The sequence below is a fragment of the Caloenas nicobarica genome, chromosome 18 (assembly GCF_036013445.1).
Source record: "Caloenas nicobarica isolate bCalNic1 chromosome 18, bCalNic1.hap1, whole genome shotgun sequence".
NCBI classification, from domain to species: Eukaryota; Metazoa; Chordata; class Aves; order Columbiformes; family Columbidae; genus Caloenas; species Caloenas nicobarica.
This window is the reverse complement of record NC_088262.1, coordinates 3,863,878-3,882,180: the sequence shown is the minus strand read 5'-3', so window position 1 is coordinate 3,882,180 and position 18,303 is coordinate 3,863,878. Positions and strand designations below refer to the sequence as shown.

Below are 18,303 nucleotides of genomic sequence, written 5' to 3'. Positions count from 1 at the left end.
ATGCACAAACTGATCAATGGGGACCACTTCATGCTCTTTTTCTGTAATTTGTGAATCACACAGCAAGAAGTCCTTTTGTAACGAGCAACTTTCACAACTTCCACAGCAAAGTTGCTTTATTCTGAGGAGACTGTTTCATTAAAATAAGCTTGCGGGTTTTTTTCTGAATTTGCAGTTGTGTTAAATAACCCCGGGTGGGAGGGGACATGGAGAGGACATTACAAGTCTTCTAAAATAAAAACATCTAAAACCAGCCCTTCACAAAGACAAGGTCTTTACAGAGCACTGTGCCTCAATGTACATAGATCTGTATCCATTGATTTCATTTCATTGTTTACAACAGTCAGATCTGCATGTTAATCTCCTAAAAAGGTAGAGAAATCATTATTGTAGCTCAAGAGGGACTCGGAGATTAGACAAGATTTTGTAAATAACAATTATTCCAGTGTTTTGGAAATATTTAACTACTTCTAGTCTTGTATATTGTGTTCTATTTTTATACTCCATTTTGTATTTGACAAGACTTCAGCCTGATTTGTGATTGCATCTGGTTTTGTAAGACAATAAATTTGTGAGACTTTGCTACAATTCTGAATATTTCTGTTGTATGAAAATGCTCCTAAAACATAATAGTTTTAGTCCATAAAGATGATCTTTAAGGCTTTTTAAACTGGAAATATTTCAACCATTTACTTTTCCACCGTTCTATTGCAGTTGGACTGCGTTTCTTCCTCAAGCTGAGTCTGATTGGTGCCATGCACTGGTGCTCCACTTACCTCAATGTCTATAATAATAAGGAAGGGCATTTTCTAGTACATTTTGTTCTCATCTAATATTTTTCATGTCTTAAAGATGTTTAGGAATGAGAAATATTCATGAAAACAGTAAATTATTTTAAGCTTCTGCATTGTAGATAATAATCTTTATCATTTCACTCTTTCAGTAGCCCAGAATTATCAAATAAGGATGAAATGAAGTGGTGGCTGTTAAAATCTTAAACGGTTGTATTGCCGTGTCAATGGCCTAAGCAACTCCTGTACATTTTTGTAAAAATAAATAAATAATTTTTTAAAATTTTAAACAACAAAGCGAAAGTATATCTATTCACTGCTTTATAAAGGCAACCTTAGTCTAACTAGATAACAGTGGGCACCTGCATACATTGGAAACAGGCCCTATAAGGTATTATTTTAGGAAATCCATGGGTAACTTAAAAGACATAATGGTAGACAACTTGCCTCCTTTTTAAGTCAGCCCTCTGGTTCTAATAATTGCTTAAGATTTTTTTTTTAACGAGCCCTTCTGAGCAGAAAACACCTTTTCGTCCAAAACATAAAACTCGGCTTCAGGCACCTTGAGAATGGCCGAAGGTACTTGGAAAAAGACAAGACCCCTGTCCACGATCTACCAAAACAAAGAATTCAGTGAAACCAGAAGTAAAAAAACCCTGGAGTTTCACAATGACTACACTCTATTTAAGAAGCAGTTATTACTAGGTGTACAATAACTTAAAAACAAAGAAACAAAAAAACCAACAAACACGTTCTTGTTGAAATCTCAGTCAAGTTTCAAGCTTTTTTCTTTTTACTGTCATTCCAAGATTAATTTCTAGAATGTAAATGAAGTTGACGTTATTCTACAATCCCATGATTAATACAGAAAAAAGCAGTTAAGCCTTAAACGTGTTCTTGCAAGCAACAGCGTATTGACAGTAGCGCCGAGTAGGAGGATGGAAGGATCCCTTTCCAACCAAGACTGTCGCTTTTTATAAAAGCTCTGAAACGGAGCAAGATGCATCCTGACAGCTGGGGCTGGGAGGACACGTCTCTTCCAAGCTGCAGAAAGATGCTGACGCTCAGCTGTCTGGCCGTGACATTGGCTTTATCTTGAAGGAGGGACATTTCCACAGGCTTTGCCAATCCCAAACTGCTCTGTTTTCTGTGGTGAGTTACGCTGACAGGTTTTTTTCCTCGCAGCACTTCGGTGTCACACACTGGGCCGAGCACTCACGGGGGTGTCAACACTTGGTGGACGCCTGGCGAAGAGATGCTGTTAGGTAGAAAGCTCTTAAGACTATTTCCTCAGAGACAAACATGAGGTGGAGTTGAGGCAAACCTGTACGTGCGGGGCTGCGCCCTCCTGCAGGAAGCAGGACCCGTAGTAATTAATTTACAGGGCAGAAAGTCCGTGAGGGAGGCTTGACTGAGGGCTGAGCTACGAGAGAAAGCGGCTCACCTCGTTGCCTCGCCTCAGCCGCAGCACCGGGGGACGGGCGGGCTGGACGGGCGGGCTCTCCCCGCTGGCCCCGCCCCGCGGCCGTTGGCGGGAGCCGGGGCCGCCGCTCCGGGGGAACCGCCGGCAGGAGGCGGCCTGAGGGGCGGCCCAGCAGCGCCCGCCCGGCGCCGCGGGAGGGGACGGGGCGCCCCGCGGCGCCGGGGCCGCGCTCCAGTTCCTCATTCTCCTCCCGGGGCTGAGCGGCCCGCAGGGCTGAGCACCGAGCGGCGCTGATGGACCGCGACCGCAACAAGACGCTGCTGCTGGAGCTGCAGAGAACCGCCGGCACCGGCAACGGCCGCTGCGCCGACTGCGGGCAGCCAGGTAAAGGGGCTCCGCCCGGCAGCTCCGCCCGCCCGCTCCCCTCGGCCCCCCGGGCCCGCCCGGTGCGTTTCTGACAGGAAAGTGAGGGGGGAGTGAGGGGCCGGCCGGGCCCCTCGGGCTGTGCCGCCGTCCCGGCGTCTGTCCGTCCGCGGTCACTCTCCCGGTGTGCCGGTCTCTGCTTCACTCGGTTCCTGAAAGCGCGACCCGTCCTCGCCTTTCACTTCACGAACCGCAGAGGCCGCAGCGGGTGGTTTCCCGGGGCCCGCAGCGCCCCGCGGTCCCGATCTCGGGGGCGGCCGTTCGGGTGGGGGCTGCCGGGCTCTGCCCGGCCGGGACTCTTCGGCTCTGCCCGGCCGGGACTCTCGGCTCTGCCCGGCCGGATCGCGGCTCTGCCCGGCCGGGACTCTCGGCTCTGCCCGGCAAACGGCTCTGCCCGGCAAACGGCTCTGCCCGGCCGGATCACGGCTCTGCTCAGCCTCCCGGGAGCCCCGCGGGCAGGAGGGGACAGTGTGGGGCAGGAAGTGGCCTCTGTGCACCAGCAGCTTCCCCAGAGGTATTTGTAGACAGTGCACAAGGAGGAGGGTGCGTGGGGTGGTTTTCCAGCTCTGTCTCTGCACTGGGGTTGGCGCGGGTAAAGGCACCAAGGAGCCTGCTGAACGCCCGCTCCGGGCTGGCACCCCGCGCTCAACCAGGGCGCCTGTCCCCCTCAGCCAGGTGAGCACCAGGCCGTGGCCTACAGCGGCTGGAGCGTGACGAGTCTGATGTGGTAAGAGGGAGGCGGTGGTGAAAGTGGTGATCTAAGGACACGGCCTTGCCAGAGTGCTCGGGACGCCTCTGAGCATCGGAACAGCTCTGAGCATCGGAACAGCTCTGAGCATCGGAACACCTCTGAGCATCGGAACGCCTCTGAGCATTCAGAATGCCTCTGAGCATCAGCTCCTCAAGGCCACTCAGGGGAAGCAGCGGCCAAGAGCAGGAGCTGCCGTGGGCACCGGACACGAGTCCTGGTTCTGGGTGGCTGTATTCCATTGTACTCTCGATAATGCTCGCTGTCTGCAACATACTTCCATTGTTAATTCAGCAACAGGAGCTTTCCATGTAGAACTAATAATTAGCTGAGCTTTTACATCACTACTCGGCTGCCTGCACACTCACATTGTTTTTTAAACAAATAGATAGTCAAAGAGCTTACAAAGGCAGGGGCCACATTCTTCGCTCAGGAAAGCAGGTGACACCATGGAGGGACAGCTATAAGCAATGGGGTGGGATTTGCTGTGTTATGTGTGGAGCCCAGGCTGTGCATCAGATGCGCTTCTTGCCTTTGCCAGTGGCTGTGCCTTCTCCTACATATCAGTTCATCCTTTGTGTTTGTCTCTAGATCCAGAGTGGGCTTCATACAAACTTGGAATATTCATTTGTTTGAATTGCTCTGGAATCCATCGCAATCTTCCTCAGATCAGCAGAGTTAAATCCCTTCGGCTCGACTTCTGGGAGAACGATCTTATAGAGGTACAGAGGAAAAAGCAGTAATTCATTTACTTTTCTCCACATTTTATCATTGCCTTCTCTGGCTCATAATTCTTACATCACGGACAGAGGAACAAAGCCACACAGAACCAACTTAACTCCATGGGTAACTTCAGGGTTTTGTTTGGTTTTTGTTTTTTTTTTTAATGATCTACTCAATCAAATTACACTGGCAGGTGATCAGGTTTCTAACAGCCTGCAGTGTTTGGGGGTTTTTTTTCATAGCACACAGAAACTCCTCATTGTGGTTTAGAAGCCCACAGATATTTTCAGATAGTATGTTCTACTCATTAATCAACATACCCTTCTTAAATATTGTATCAGCCTCTCACCTTTCAAAGGAACTGTGTTAATAATATAATCACCATTAATATCTAGGAGGAGATGAAGGTATAGGGAAATTGTAAATATCTTTTCTCCACAATCTTATGTTCCTTCCCATCTGGTTCAGTACTGTAACTACTGAAAAAGGCTCAGCCACCTAAAAAGTGCAAATGATGATGCTAAAGGGAATTTATGTGAACAGATGCACTGAGAGTCTGAGAGTTATGGCAAGACTGAGCAAAAACTGCTATGCGCCCTTTGATACAAGTTTCATTTTATGTTCTTGACGTGGTACTGATTTTTTAGTTGCACACCTAATTGTAACTTCTTCTGTATTTCAGTTTATGAAGGAACATGGGAATCTCTGTGCCAAAGCTAAATATGAGGCGACAGTCCCTCCCTACTATTACATCCCTCAGTCCTGTGATTGCTTGTAAGTCAATGGTGTGTTTACTGCTGCAGACCTTTACAGCTGTTGAACTGCTGCTTCCCTCTACAGGTCTCTTTGGGTGGTTGGTAAAAATAGAGGCAGATCAGCTTTATCCATGTTTTTCTCTTTCAGGGTTTTAAGAGAGCAATGGATTAGAGCTAAATATGAGCGTGAGGAATTTATTGCCACTCGAGTCTGCCAAGATCCTTGTTCTGCAGGTAAAAGTCAGGATTGTCAGGGAAAAGGTGTTAGCCTTAAGGCCAACAGCAGAGCGTTCTGTTTGCAACTTCAAAGACCTTTATGGTTGGCTTGTCATATTTGGACTGCTGGATGTGCAGGTTTTGCTTTGAGTCTAACTTTGAGAAGAAGTTCCTAAGAAAAGGCACTTAGACAAGTGCAAGGGTGTATTCAAATCTTACAGTTCTTTAGTTCTCCAGTTATTTTTTTTTCACTTGAGGTGAAAATTCTCAGATGGAGAAGAGACTTGAAACTCTGTGCCACATCACTATTTAGATAAACAGTCCTGCTGTTGTGCTGCCCATCTCTGACACTTACTGTGGTCCGACCTGCAGGGACCCGTGAAGGATTCCTTTGGAAGCGGGGGCGGGAAAGCAGACAGTTCCAGAAGAGGCGATTTCTCCTGTCAGCAAGGGAAGGGGTGATGAAGTACTACACCAAAGAAGTGAGTTCCTCAGCCAGAGTTGGCCATAGGTAGCTGGTCAACCTCCACCCTCAGACCCTGCTCTTCACCAGCAAAAAATACCATAAATAGCTTTGTCTCTAGTTTTGTGGCCAGGCCAGCCTGTGTTTGGAGCAGCCCAGATGTTTCCCCATTAACATATGTGGTATCTTAGGCAATTGCTCTTTTGGATTTAGCCCTTTTCCTCATCCCTTATCTTAACCCTGCAGCCTGCTTTTGCTTAGTGAAGAAAGGAAATGCATACTGGCAGTTGAACAGCAAGCTGAAGAAGAGATCTGTTAGCAGCTGCTACCTCTTATATTAACAAAATATTCTCTCATCAACTGCTGCAGCATCACCCTCAACATGTCTACCTTCTGGGGGAGAGCGTAGCTCATTTTTCTTCAACTATGAGGGTGGAGACAGAACCCATCCCTTAGAATTCAGACACATCCCTCTCAAATAGCACCACAGCATTTCTCAAGGAAAGGGAGTCCCTCTTTGTAAGTAATTTTATGTAGCATGTAATCAAGTCTTTATATTTCAGGTATATCCAATATTCAGATATTTTAGGATGCCTGCTTTCTACTCAGTAGGGATCTAGTTTTCATACAGCTAATCTGTCCTCCACTGTCTTCCCTGAGAGCACTTTACTACAGCGATGCTTTTCATTTCACAGTCCAGAGGTCCAAAAGCCATTATCAGCATTGAGAACCTGAATGCAATGTTCCAGACAGAGAAAATCCAACATGCTCATGGGCTGCAGATTACATACAACACAGATGGTCAAACAAGGAACCTTTTTGTCTATCACGAAAGTGGAAAGGTGAATACCACAGAGATTTTGGAATAAGCAAGATGCTTAGGTGTTTGATCTATATTTTGGAAGAGATACTCTTGTTTCTGCAGGATCTGATTTTATTTGAAGTCCTATGACTTGTAGAATATATAAAGTTGCAGAATTTGACGCTAATAACTACAACATCTTGTTTCTGTTCTGTTGGGGCATACATGCAACTTCACACCCTGAGCAGTCTTAAGGCCTCAGTGGGGCACGTATATAAATCTCTGCAAGGTAACTACTGCCTAACAGTTTTATACAATTCTATGGTTATGTTATTTGAAGCCTTCTTGACACACATTGAAAATATTGTTGTTCTGCATTATTTCCAAGCAAACAATGATAATTTTAAGAAGTATGTCTGTGGGTTTTGTTAGGTTTTTGTTTTTCTCTTGCCATAGTTCTCATGTCTTTCAAGGTACAAAGGTTCTTAAACAAAAATGAATCAACTGAAAAAGCCTGTGTACGCAGACTTGGGTGACTATCCATGCTGAGAATGTCAGGGACCTCCCTGGAGGGGCATTTTTAAATTATTTTGGAGGCTTAATTATTTTCAGGTGTCTGAGACAAGTCACTGACTCTTGCTGCCCCTTGGGGAGAAAGTATATCTTTACAAAGAGGTCACAAGGAAGGAGAAGGGCATTTTGGAGAGGCAGCACTCTTGCTCCTTGTTATTCTTGTCTTTATGTTTGTATTTGCTGTTTTCCTTAGGAGATTGTTGACTGGTTCAATGCCATTCGGGCAGCACGTTACCACTATCTCAGAACAACTTTCCCAACCGTCCCTGAGCCTGAGGTGAGAACTGAACAGGGTTTGAAGCAGTCTATACAAACATAGCATGGGAAAGCATTTTCCCACTTCTGCCAGAGACAGGTGCTCAAACAGCAGCATGTGGGTCTTGGGAATGGGCAGAAGAGGTAAAAGGAAAGGCCACCCTGCATAACATACAAAAATGTAGTCAACATTTAAGGCCTAAAAGTCTCCATGTGGTACTTACAAAGTGTAATCTTTCAAAACCTTATGTTCCTTCTTATTTCAGGCTTCCCCTTACTGAGCAACCAAAAAAATCCCAGGCCCTAAAAGCCAAAATTGATGGCGATTAGCTTTGACAGAAACAGAACAGAAAAGCAAGCTTGAATGAAACAGACTTTTAAAATCTATTTGTATTCTCCTAGCTCATACCCAGGATCACAAGAAATTATGTCAAAGAAGGATATATGGAGAAAACAGGACCAAAAGTAAGTGCATACTTGTGAGTACATAAAAGGGATTATTCCAGAGGGAGAGTATTTGATATTTCTACTATGTTTACTAGCAAACAATTTGTTGAGTGACTATACTTCCTGGCTTGATAAAAGACATTATATTCAAGCCTGTAATGTTCTTTGGGACCATGGGGGTTTTTGTGTAGAAAATAAGAAGGGGAAGAAGAATCCTCCTTGAAGAGAAAGCAAGATGGATTAACTGGCAGCAGCTGTGCCAAGTCCTGTTACGCAACACTAGATGGGCTGTCGTATCTGCTAATTGGGGCTCTAGAACTGCAGCTCCTGCCAGAACAGAACATCACATGCTGACTCCCCTACTTCCCTGTTTCTCTTAAAGTCAGTAGCACATAAGTCGCATCTGCTTATAGCAGCAAAGTATGATTGAGCAAATTCTGCACAGTGAAGCCTATGGTTTCGTTTGTTTTTTATGGGAAAGTATTTGGACCACTACTGCTTGAAACAGGAAAGGGAGATTTCAAGCTCTGCTGAAGAAGGAGATAAAGATCTGAGGTCTTGTTGGAACGTTGCCACTTCTTGCCTTGCTGTCCTCTGAGAGAACCATGAGCTGAAGTCCCATTAAAAAGTTCAGTGGTGAAATGCTGATATTGAATATACCGGGGTTTTGGCCCAGCTCAGTGCTAGTGTTGTAATACATCTTCCTGCAGGTACTTGCACAGAGAATATTCACAGCTACAAGTATGAAAGATTGTGTGTTTTTCTCCTGAGGCCTAAATTCTGCTTAAACTGTAGTGAGCCCCAGAAGAGCTTCAGCAGGGAGCAAGGAATAGCTCAGGGAATGGTTGAATAAGTGTAGTTGATGGAACTAGCACTTGCAAAGAAAAAATACCATTTCTCCCTACTGTTGTGCATCCTGCAATGCTAGGGAAACATCCCCAAACCAAAATGCTGAGATTGGTTGCAGATTCTCATCATTACCACTGGCCCAGGGACCAAACTTCCCTGCATTTACCCAAAGGATTGTCATTGAATGCAAATCTCTAGTTTGAGCCCAGGGAGAAGGGAGCTGAGGACTGCACACAGCAGAGACTCACCCATTACCGGTTATGGGGATGAATGAAACTGAACCCAAGTTCCAAGTCATTTAAGCAGTCCAGGATCTGCCTCGAATAGGGTGAATCCCCTTTGGGACTTGGTCTTTAAAGAACTTCTACCATTTCCTTGCAGCAGAAGGAGGCCTTTAAGCTGCGCTGGTTCTGCCTGGATTCTCAAGAAAGGAACCTGATGTACTTTAAAAATCCACTGGTAAGACAGCTGTTCTTTGCTATTCTACAAGGCGCTTCGTGAAACTGGGTGGGGAAGCAGGGTCTGTTCTCACCCAGCTCTTCACGGCTGCGCAAGACTGCAGCGGGCTCAGTCTCAAGAGCCCATCTCCCTTGTCAAAGGGTCTCTCTGAAGCTGAGCTGTTTGGGAGCTCTGGCCCTTGCACTGGCTGTGAGGAAGATCTGAGTCTTTTAAAAGTAGCTGCTGCTGCTTGTGGCATTTAGAACCCACTCTCTCCCAGCCCTGTCGCCATTGTGCCTGTAACCTTATCATGATGAACAATATCCCAATAACAGAGGCTTGGCAGCCCCAGTGTCATCCTTCCTAGCACTGCTCTAGGCACAAGAATAAATTTCCTTGCTCCTTCTGAACACCCACCAGCCAGCTCTGTAAGGGTCCCCACCTCCTTCTGAGAATGCCTATGGGTGTAAAAAAAACTCCAGTGTGTTTCCTGCTGCCTGTCACCAAATCCGTGTCCCCCATGGACAGAAAGTGCTGGAGCTGCGCTGTCCGCTGGCTAATGGCTGTGTCCTGCTTCCTTCTTTCTAGGATGCCTTTGCACAGGGCCAGGTTTTTATTGGAACAATGGATGAGGGATATGAGGTACGAGCTGGCTTGCCCGAGGGAGTCCGGGTGAAGAAGAGGAAACCAGCAATCACCGTGGTCACGCCAGTGAGAGAGTTTGTGTTTATATGTGAGAACGACCGGGAGCAGAGGGAGTGGATAGACGCTTTAAATGGAGTCATTGCCCAGCCTTTGAGTGGTTAAGACTAGAACAGAGTTCAGTTTAACTGCTTGGGCTCTGTTCAGTGCTGCTCTGTGGCCTCTTTCTGCTGGCAAGGATAGTGCTCAAGGCCTTGCTGTGACTCCAGTATTATACAAAGGGCTTCTTCCTTTAACAGCCTGACCTGGGGATGAGCTTCCAGTGTTGTCTTACGGAGAAAAAAAATGAAGTCCATGGAGAAAGTCTGGCCCCAGAAGGGTTGCCATGCATTTCTGTGAGAGCTCCTGCAGGTTCTGTCATACCAGATCCTCCTTTTCTTGCCCTTGATGTCAGAAGGACTCCTGTTCATCCCGAGGGATGCACTTGACACTCCAGACAGTGGCATAGATCCTGCCAGTGAACGGGTCATCGATTGCATGAGTACATAGGTGACAATTCCTGTGCCTCTCAGTCACTGTTCCTATCAGGTAGACGCAGGGTATCCTGTTGGATAGACTTGAGATACCAGTTCGTGCTGGAGTCACTGGATGTCCTCAGGGAGGAGCGGAGTCAGGCAGCTACACTCCACCTGGTTGCAGCTCCTGTCCACGTAGGGACATGGCTGTTTTCAGCAGAGTGGGTTTAATGTCTTTAATAGTGTTATATTTCTGTAAATATAAAAATAAAAGTCAAGTTTGAACTGTGGAGGATGCTGTAATGGAATCACTCTGATGACAAATACTCCTAGCTCCTTGCTTTCAACAGTTTCTGCTGTTTGACTTTTTTACAAGTGGCAAATCCAACATATGAAGACCAAATTTTTCCAAAGCAACTCCACATAGTGCCCCAGCAAACCCATCATGCATACAGGGTGAACGTACACTGATCTGTATCCTAAAAATCAGCTGAAACTTAATGAGCTTGACTAGTCTGAGCACTGAAAGGCAGAAAGGACTTTTAAAAGTGTTATCTTCAGTGACTTGCTTGAACGAATGAGGACCAGTGCTGGAAGTGGAGGGTGCCTCCTGATCAGGAACCACTTACATCCATTCTGTGCAGGAATCGGTGAAGATTTGCGCTGGCTGATACAGTCCACTGAGTATTTTCTTGCCTCAAGACCAAGTCTGAGACTTGATTCTACCAAGCAGCCAGTCATTCAGATATTTAATTCTTCTTTTCAAATAGCCTTAGTTTGCAAATCGAGAGGAAGTTTTGCAGACAAAGTTTCTGGTGGGGCTTCCACCTTTTTCTGACAATTGCCAGTCAGTCTGATATACCCGGAATAGTTCTCTTCTGCAGAAATAAGGAAGTGTCAATACTTGCAGGGACTAGTGAGATTAGCCCTTTCCCCCCCCGCCCTCCACAATAGTGCAGTAGACTTGTTTGAGGTGGATTGACATTCTGCCTGTCCCAGCCAGCTCATCATCATCCAACTCTGCACAACCTGCTGCAGTTGTTCTTGCCGATGGGCTCCCACAAACTTCCCTGTGTTCCCACTCTCTCTCCCCACACAACCTGATTCATTCTAGCTCACGTGCTGGTTCAGCAAATCTTTTTAACAATCTAATCCAGCAGCCCTTGAAATCCATAGCAAAGCACCTTCTGACTTGTACAAGGAACACTCAGTCTTCGTTTGGTGGCATATGTTAATTGTTATTTTGAGATGAGCTAAGTAACCCAGGATGGCCTCAGAAGAGTTCAGTCCATCCAGTAGCCTGAACTTTACATGGATGGGGCTCTGCGAGTCCCGCTGTACTGTGTTCCTTGCCCGCCCGGATGGGTCAGCAGACCAGCTGTGTCAGCAACTCGGATAGGGCTTGTTACAAAACCGGGAAACTCCCTGTGAAAAATGAAACCGTGCAGATAACAGCAACGTTTTTGGAGAGTCAACACAAGTCAAGGCCAGGTCACAGAGAGCTCTGTGTCACAGTTCATTTCTACAGCCAACCCAAACCCTTGGACCGAGTGACCAGCCGAGGAAGGGCCGGGCGGGTCCCGGCGTTCTGGCTGCCGGGGGAGCTCCCGCATTGCGGCGGGGTGCGGGTGGGCGCTGGGGCTCAGGTGGGCACTGGGCACAGCCCTGTCCCGGTCACGGGATCCCAGCAGAGCCGGGATCCCAGCAGAGCCACCCAGCCCCGCGTCTGCGCCCGTCCCGCCGCTCTGCCCGCTCTCCCCGCTCTGCGGCGGGAGGCGGCGCCCGGGGAAACGAAACTTCAGCCGCTCCGCCCCGCCCGGCAGAGCCATGGCCGCTGCCATCGATCTGGAGCGGCTGCTGGGCGCCCTGGAGCTGAACTGCGCCTGCTGCCTGCAGTACTTCACGGAGCCCGTGCGGCTCCCGGGCTGCGGGCACAGCTTCTGCCGGGGCTGCATCACCCAGCACTGCAGGGGCCGGCAGCGCGCCGGCTGCCCGCTCTGCCGGGAAGGCTTCGAGCTGAAGGACCTGCGGCCCAACCGGGAGCTGGTGGCTTTGGTGAACTTAATCCCGCAGGAGGTAAAGGAAAAGGAGTTGGAAACACAGGGTGAACGGAAACCCTCCGGAGCTGCTGCCTGCAACGACCGGAGCTCACCTGGGGAGAAGGTACGGCCGCAATTCTAAATACTTCACCAGCGTCATGGGGATGTGGCTGGGACTGTGTGAACTTTATTTTTCTTTTCCCTCCCTCCCACTCCCCCAGATTCTTTACATTTCCCATGCTAATATTGGCATTGTCGTAACAGTATCATGTATGTTGGGCAGGTAGGTTTAGGGAAAGCGGTGTTTGGGGTTCATTGGCGGTACGTTGAGGATTGCATAGCTGGATTAGAAAAACTAATAGCTGCATGTATTCAGGTCATGTACAATAGTAATAACTAACTGTTCTTTGTGCTGGTTGTTATTTATTCACCAGTATAGCACTGGGGACTTCTGAAAGGACATGTAACATTATTATACAGTGCTAGAACTCCACTCAGCTGAGTGGCTCAAAATGGGACTGTTTCATTATCTAGCTCTCTGCTTAAAAGAACTCCCAAACTTGAAGGAGATTAGAAAATTCCATTGACCTTCATTATTTTAGCACATATGTATGTAAAATGTCTTCAGTCTCTGCAGTCAAGCAACGGGCTGAAGCTCACAATTGTATTTGAAGATGTAATTTATGACTGTTGCATGTTGACTTTATTGTGACTATTCCCACTCAGAATTAATTGTGTCTTCCAGACCCCTCCTCAACCAGTCCAGCACTTAGCTAACGTCAATGACATGGGGATTTTTGTTATCTTGCTGCTTAACCTAGTCATGATTTCTTTGAGGATTATATAGATAAATGGTCCAATGTGTTGCTTTAAAGGAGGAAGAGACATGGGACATCTCCAAGCAGCCAGAAGTGACCGCAGAGACCACCCACCTCTTGAGAAAAGATCTCAGTGAAGCAAAGGTACACATTGTGCATTCTCTACCTGCAGGTAGCTTCTGTTTCCACTGCCACTCGGAGACGTGACTGACCCCAGGGCAGCCCTCCAGCCCGGAGCAGGAATCTGCCTTTTCATTTCCTTCTGTTGCTGTCGCAACTCTATTTTTATTGATGAGAACGAACTATGGCATCAGCTGTACTAAGTCCTGTCTCAGCTGGCACAAAGGCCACTGGGGTTGTGCATCGTTGCCTTTTTCTGCCTACCCCAGGAGTAGCTCAAATGTTTCTGGAAATCTTAAATGCAAAATGCAAATCATAAAGAGGGAATATTGATCTTTCTAAGTTGCTGAGCAAAGACTGCTGGCTATAAAATAGTCAAGATCCTGAACACGCCCAAAATCTCATTTCAGGCAATGCAGGATGGTGTCAAATATATTTTATTTCTTTGACTAAAGGTAGCTCTCTCTGGTCTGCGGGGGTCAGTCAAAGAGCATGCTAGATGCGGCAGTAGGTTCTCAGGTTCCACACTTCTTTTCTAACAACACAATGAACTCCATGTTTGCTGCCTTTCAGGAATATGCATCTCTGATCAAAAGCCAGATTACTAAAGATTTCTGTTGCATGAAGGAATATGTTGAAAGACAGGAGAAAAACACACTGATGTTCATTGAACGAGAGCAAAAAGCAGCTCAACAGAAAATTGAGGAGACTATTCGCCAGCTCTCTGTTGAAGTGAACAAGCTCACAGACATCAAAGCCCAAACGGTGAGTGACGAAGTGGCAGAATATGAGTAGAAACCCTTAAGCTAAATGTCTTGGATAGCTGAGCATGTACAGAGCACTTTCAGGTCCCCACTGCACTGTGCTCACTAGAGACAATGATACCAAACCATAGACTTTACTGTTACCAGGGGAAGTTTGGAGTGAGAAATTCAGGGGGAAAATGCATTAGAAAAGGCACAGGCTGGGGATGCAATTCAGAACTAGATTTGTTCCAAGGATGCTGGTGAGCTGGAGTGAAGTGGAGACTGCGTTGCTTAAATCCAGTCCTGAGACAAATCTAAGGTTAAGATCAGATCCTTTATTATCTTTTTATTTTCCAGAATATGTATATACACATCTGTATGCAAGTTAAAGATCTCACAAAGTTATTAAGTACTTTCTAACAACTTTCTTGGGGAAAATATGTCAAGGGCTCCAAAAAGAGGCTGTTAAAGCACTTTAAATTCTGCAGAGCCCATTTTGTTGTTGAAAACAACAATTCCGATGATGCAAATTAGCTGGCAGGAATTTGGAGTGAGGCTCACAGGGTGTGACAGTGCCAGGGGACAGAAGTGAATTTCCAGGGCCAAGGCACAGGGGCCTACATTGGAGTTCATCTCATGTAACTTATGTACGTATATTGGATCCAGTCCTGCTATAGGCAATGAAGAGAAATGGGTCCTTGTAGAGTGTGAGTCATCTGGCCTACTTGAGACGCCTACCTGCAAACAAGATTAATCAAGCCTTCAAAATATCTGTTTCTTTCCACAGACTATAAAAGCAGACTAAAAGAACAAGCTCAGATGCAGATTTCCACATATGTATATATATATATAAGAAAAATTTGTCCCATTCTCAGTTTTCTTGGGGAAAACAAAGTATTTTATTTTTCATTAAGAATAAACTATCCCTTCATATTTTGTGTGAAATTTCAGGTTAGTTCTCTTGGATAACTCCCCTATAAAGAAAGCTCTCAATACAAAGAATAAGGTTTTGGAGAGATCATTGCTGTTTTTCCACTCTGGCTTTATAATATAATTTGATATGCTAGATGAAATAACTGCTGTTGTTTACATCTTCCCCTTGATTCTTTCATGTCATTATTAGAGTAATTTACCTGAGAGACATAAGTACAAAGGCTCACCTTCAACAATGACTAAAATTACACTTGATGAGAAGCTTAACATTGTCAAAAGTGCTGTAGAAGATCTTAAGAGAAAGTTGGAATTTTTACTTTTGGAGAAATATGCTCGGCAGTTCCCACCAGGTGAGTTTTCCTTATTTTGAAGTCTCTTTCTTGGAGTGGATCTAGCAGGGTACCTTAGAGAAAACAGTGTGTGTGTTATTATTATAAACCCCTTGCAGTTTTGGAGACAACATGATTACTTTAGACTTCTTTCGTGGCAGCCCAAAAGAAAAGAAGTGACTGACATGCAGATCAGTAGTGGAGAATGAAATATAATCTATTTCAATATTTTTTTAAAGCTGTAGGGCTGAATGTCAAGCTTTTTGGTCAGGAATTAGAGGAGAAAATTACTTTGTACTTATGAATTACACATGCAAGTAACACAAGAAACACATGATACTCAGAAAAAAATTAAGAACACTGTAAAAACTTTTATGACAAAAAAAACCTTTTACGACGAAACTGGCTTATACGCATAGAAAGATCCAACTGCTTTACCCATCTAACTTTTCTGACTGCTGCATTCTGATCACACTTAGGGCAGCAGCATACATTTTTGGATAAAAATATTTGCCTATACATTCTTTGATAATTTATACAATCAAAAAAGCAACTCTTTGTTTTGTACTTTAACCACTAGCTAGGTTTATTTTATGTACATTTTCCTTTAGAAGTATAAATACTTCCTATAAACATTTTTAAGAAGTGCCTTAACACTTTATTTTTTTGGTATTTAGTGCAACTTCCAGACTTACATCAGGAGACAAATGTCTGCTCATCATCTCCAGAAGCTGCAGCTAAAAATCCAGAACCGACAACTTCAAGCCAGTTTTCTCAGTGTAAGTATGCAAGCCAGCGTGACTCTTCAGTAACAATATGCAAGAGACTATGAGACTGTGGATTTGCTGAAGAAAACTGAACCTAGAAACATCAGCAGATCTGCCTGTTTACCTGAAGCATAGAAACACAATGAAGTTACCATGAATTAGTCAGTTATTGCAGCATAACGCAATACTATACCTGACTGCATATGCAAGATTAAAAGGATAAGCAACCTGTTTCATGGAGGTACATGTGCCGTGTTGTAGCTTGTGCTGGCTGCAGAGTCTGAGTTGGTGTGTGGGCACTTACCACACCTTACTGATCTTTACTCTGTTAAGCTGTAATGACTCCATTTGTTGTCTGAATTCTGCATCATTTTCACAGAAATATTTTTCACAGTCAACACAATACTGCAGCTGTAGCTTGAAAAACAAACCAGATATTTTTGCCGATAAAATATCCAAGAACATGTCCCAATGAACAGATGACTGTGTAAGTTTTATTAGGGTAAGCATCCCATTTATTATTGGCAAAAGGGTGAATTATTTATAAGATTGGGGTTAGGAATAAGATCCACCCTGTAAGGTGCCAAGTACTTTCACCTTCCCACTGGAGTACATGAGTCAGTCATGGATGTTTACTCAATTGTGCCTGTTAAATGTTTCAGTATGCACAGGATACTGTTAGGGTTTTGTTGGGGATTCTTGCTGATTTGCAGGGTTGAACTTTGATTAAGGTTTATTTGTATTGGTTTTCATTTCTGCTCTTGAGTAGTGGATGCACACCCACTGTTATTTAGGATGCATGTAAAGACTGAGGTGATCTGTCCTCTTGTTACCTGCAGGTGAGAATATTTTCCTTTCTCTCTTCTAGGGGCAGATGATGTGACTTTTGATCTCACAAGAGTATATGAGCGTTTAGCAATCACAGCCCAGAACAGGCGAGTGATGGTTTCCAGCTACCCAGGTAATTATGAACCATCGCCCAACAGATTCTGCATCAGCCAAGTGATGTGTTCGCAGAGCTTCTCTACTGGGTGCCACTACTGGGAAGTCATTACCAAGGACAGTGATGGATGGGCTGTTGGAGTCGCTCACGAAATGATTGGTAAAAAGGACAAATTAGGAAGAACAGAGCATTCCTGGTGTGTAGAATGGCTAGGTCCCAAAAAGCAGCTGTCAGCATGGCATAGGGATCAAGAAACATTATTACAGAAGGATAAACCATTGAAGGTTGGAGTTTTCCTGGAGCTACAAAAGAAGACCGTGTCGTTTTACTCCATCACTGACAAAGAAATGCTTTTGCATACTTTTGAAATCAATACCTCAAATCCTCTTTACCCTGCTTTCTGGCTATATAGTCTAGAAAGAAATGGATCTTTAACTATATGTCACACAAGCAGGAGGTAAAGTCTGTTCAGAAAAGTGTCAATTTTTCCTACATTGATCAAAAAAATTACAGGAGAAGAGATGATGCCATTACATTCTGTCACGTGAGCTTTCTTTAGAAAGATCTGATTGAGTAAGGAATACTCAGAGGACAATAAAGTTACTGATCTCATGCATGAAAGACTTTATGTACTGAACTACAGGAATACACTTTGTATTTGAGGACCTGGCACTTCAGGGAGGTCTCCCAGAAGAACATCGTCTCACTGGCACCGTATCTTGTTTTGGTCTTGCCTGGGCCAAAAGGTTGTCAGTCCTGGTGGTGGTATGACCACTGGAATGGTTTTGGAAGTGGATGTTTTCAAATGTTTGTACCAGCTAATAAATCATGAGGTCACTTTATTGTTCTTTTAAAGAGCCAGTAAACAGGACCGCATCATGGCAAGGACTGTGTTTTCTTGCCAAGGAGCCTGAGGAAACGGGGTTCTATAAGTTTCCTTGCCAGCGTACAGGCAGTGTTTCTGGCTGTTTGTCCGTCTTTCTGGCTGCAGGGAGGTCCCTGTTGCCTGTGTGGGGTGAAGGGGCCAGAGCTGAGATCCTGCAAAATGCGACAGCTGAATTTCTGAGAGGACCTTCATGCAGGCAAACTGAAAACAGAGCTCCCAGGAAGTGAAAGCTTTTTTCAGGAAGACGGTGGCATTCCAGAATGAACAGAATAAGAAGTTTAATGTGAATAAAGCATGTAGGATTTGACTAGCTTACTTAGAGAAACAGAGCGCTATGGGTTTTAAAGTCATTGACGGAACTGCTGGTAATCGTCAGGGTTACTCTCCTGTCAATGAACACTCTGGAGGCACTTTGGACTGAATGCACGTTTGTGAGATCCCAGAGGTGTGTGTGTCGGCCTGGGGCAGCTCTCAGTGTCACCAGCAGCGTTTCGTGCCGCGTTTGCTGCTGCCTCGCCAGGGCTGGGCGGCCTTCGCTGGTCTAAAGGGAGAAAAGACAGTGACAATGTGACACACTCACCGGGCACCTGTGGTTTACCACATACAAGTTGCACTGTGCTGCCCAGGAGCAGCAATTTGTTCCGGTTTGATAATAAATT

General features: G+C 45.4%; 2 protein-coding genes across 2 annotated transcripts; both read left to right on the top strand.

Moving 5' to 3' along the window:
* Nucleotides 1-2,486: 2,486 nt before the first annotated feature.
* ADAP2 (ArfGAP with dual PH domains 2) lies at nucleotides 2,487-10,287 on the top strand. The gene is made up of 10 exons (XM_065647808.1): nucleotides 2,487-2,598; nucleotides 3,977-4,107; nucleotides 4,791-4,882; nucleotides 5,012-5,097; nucleotides 5,452-5,561; nucleotides 6,238-6,384; nucleotides 7,111-7,194; nucleotides 7,575-7,637; nucleotides 8,850-8,927; nucleotides 9,495-10,287. Exons 1-10 carry the CDS (start codon nucleotides 2,508-2,510, stop codon nucleotides 9,711-9,713), a joined length of 1,101 nt encoding a protein of 366 aa, XP_065503880.1. The 5' UTR covers nucleotides 2,487-2,507; the 3' UTR covers nucleotides 9,714-10,287.
* A 1,603-nt stretch (nucleotides 10,288-11,890) lies between these two features.
* RNF135 (ring finger protein 135) lies at nucleotides 11,891-17,540 on the top strand. The gene is made up of 6 exons (XM_065647949.1): nucleotides 11,891-12,226; nucleotides 12,978-13,064; nucleotides 13,614-13,805; nucleotides 14,910-15,069; nucleotides 15,726-15,827; nucleotides 16,684-17,540. The coding sequence occupies exons 1-6, from the start codon at nucleotides 11,891-11,893 to the stop codon at nucleotides 17,217-17,219; spliced, it is 1,413 nt and encodes a 470-aa protein (XP_065504021.1). The 3' UTR covers nucleotides 17,220-17,540.
* Nucleotides 17,541-18,303: the final 763 nt, after the last annotated feature.

What these genes read in the sequence shown, in the direction of transcription:
- ADAP2 (XM_065647808.1), top strand. Translation starts at nt 2,508, where the DNA reads ATGGACCGCGACCGCAACAAGACGCTGCTGCTGGAGCTGCAGAGAACC. An exon ending in CCTCAGTCCTGTGATTGCTT is followed by an intron (nt 4,883 to 5,011) that starts GTAAGTCAATGG and finishes TTTCTCTTTCAG; the next exon opens with GGTTTTAAGAGAGCAATGGA. An exon ending in CCAAGATCCTTGTTCTGCAG is followed by an intron (nt 5,098 to 5,451) that starts GTAAAAGTCAGG and finishes TCCGACCTGCAG; the next exon opens with GGACCCGTGAAGGATTCCTT.
- RNF135 (XM_065647949.1), top strand. Translation starts at nt 11,891, where the DNA reads ATGGCCGCTGCCATCGATCTGGAGCGGCTGCTGGGCGCCCTGGAGCTG. An exon ending in GGAGCTCACCTGGGGAGAAG is followed by an intron (nt 12,227 to 12,977) that starts GTACGGCCGCAA and finishes GTTGCTTTAAAG; the next exon opens with GAGGAAGAGACATGGGACAT. An exon ending in TTCAAGCCAGTTTTCTCAGT is followed by an intron (nt 15,828 to 16,683) that starts GTAAGTATGCAA and finishes TCTCTCTTCTAG; the next exon opens with GGGCAGATGATGTGACTTTT.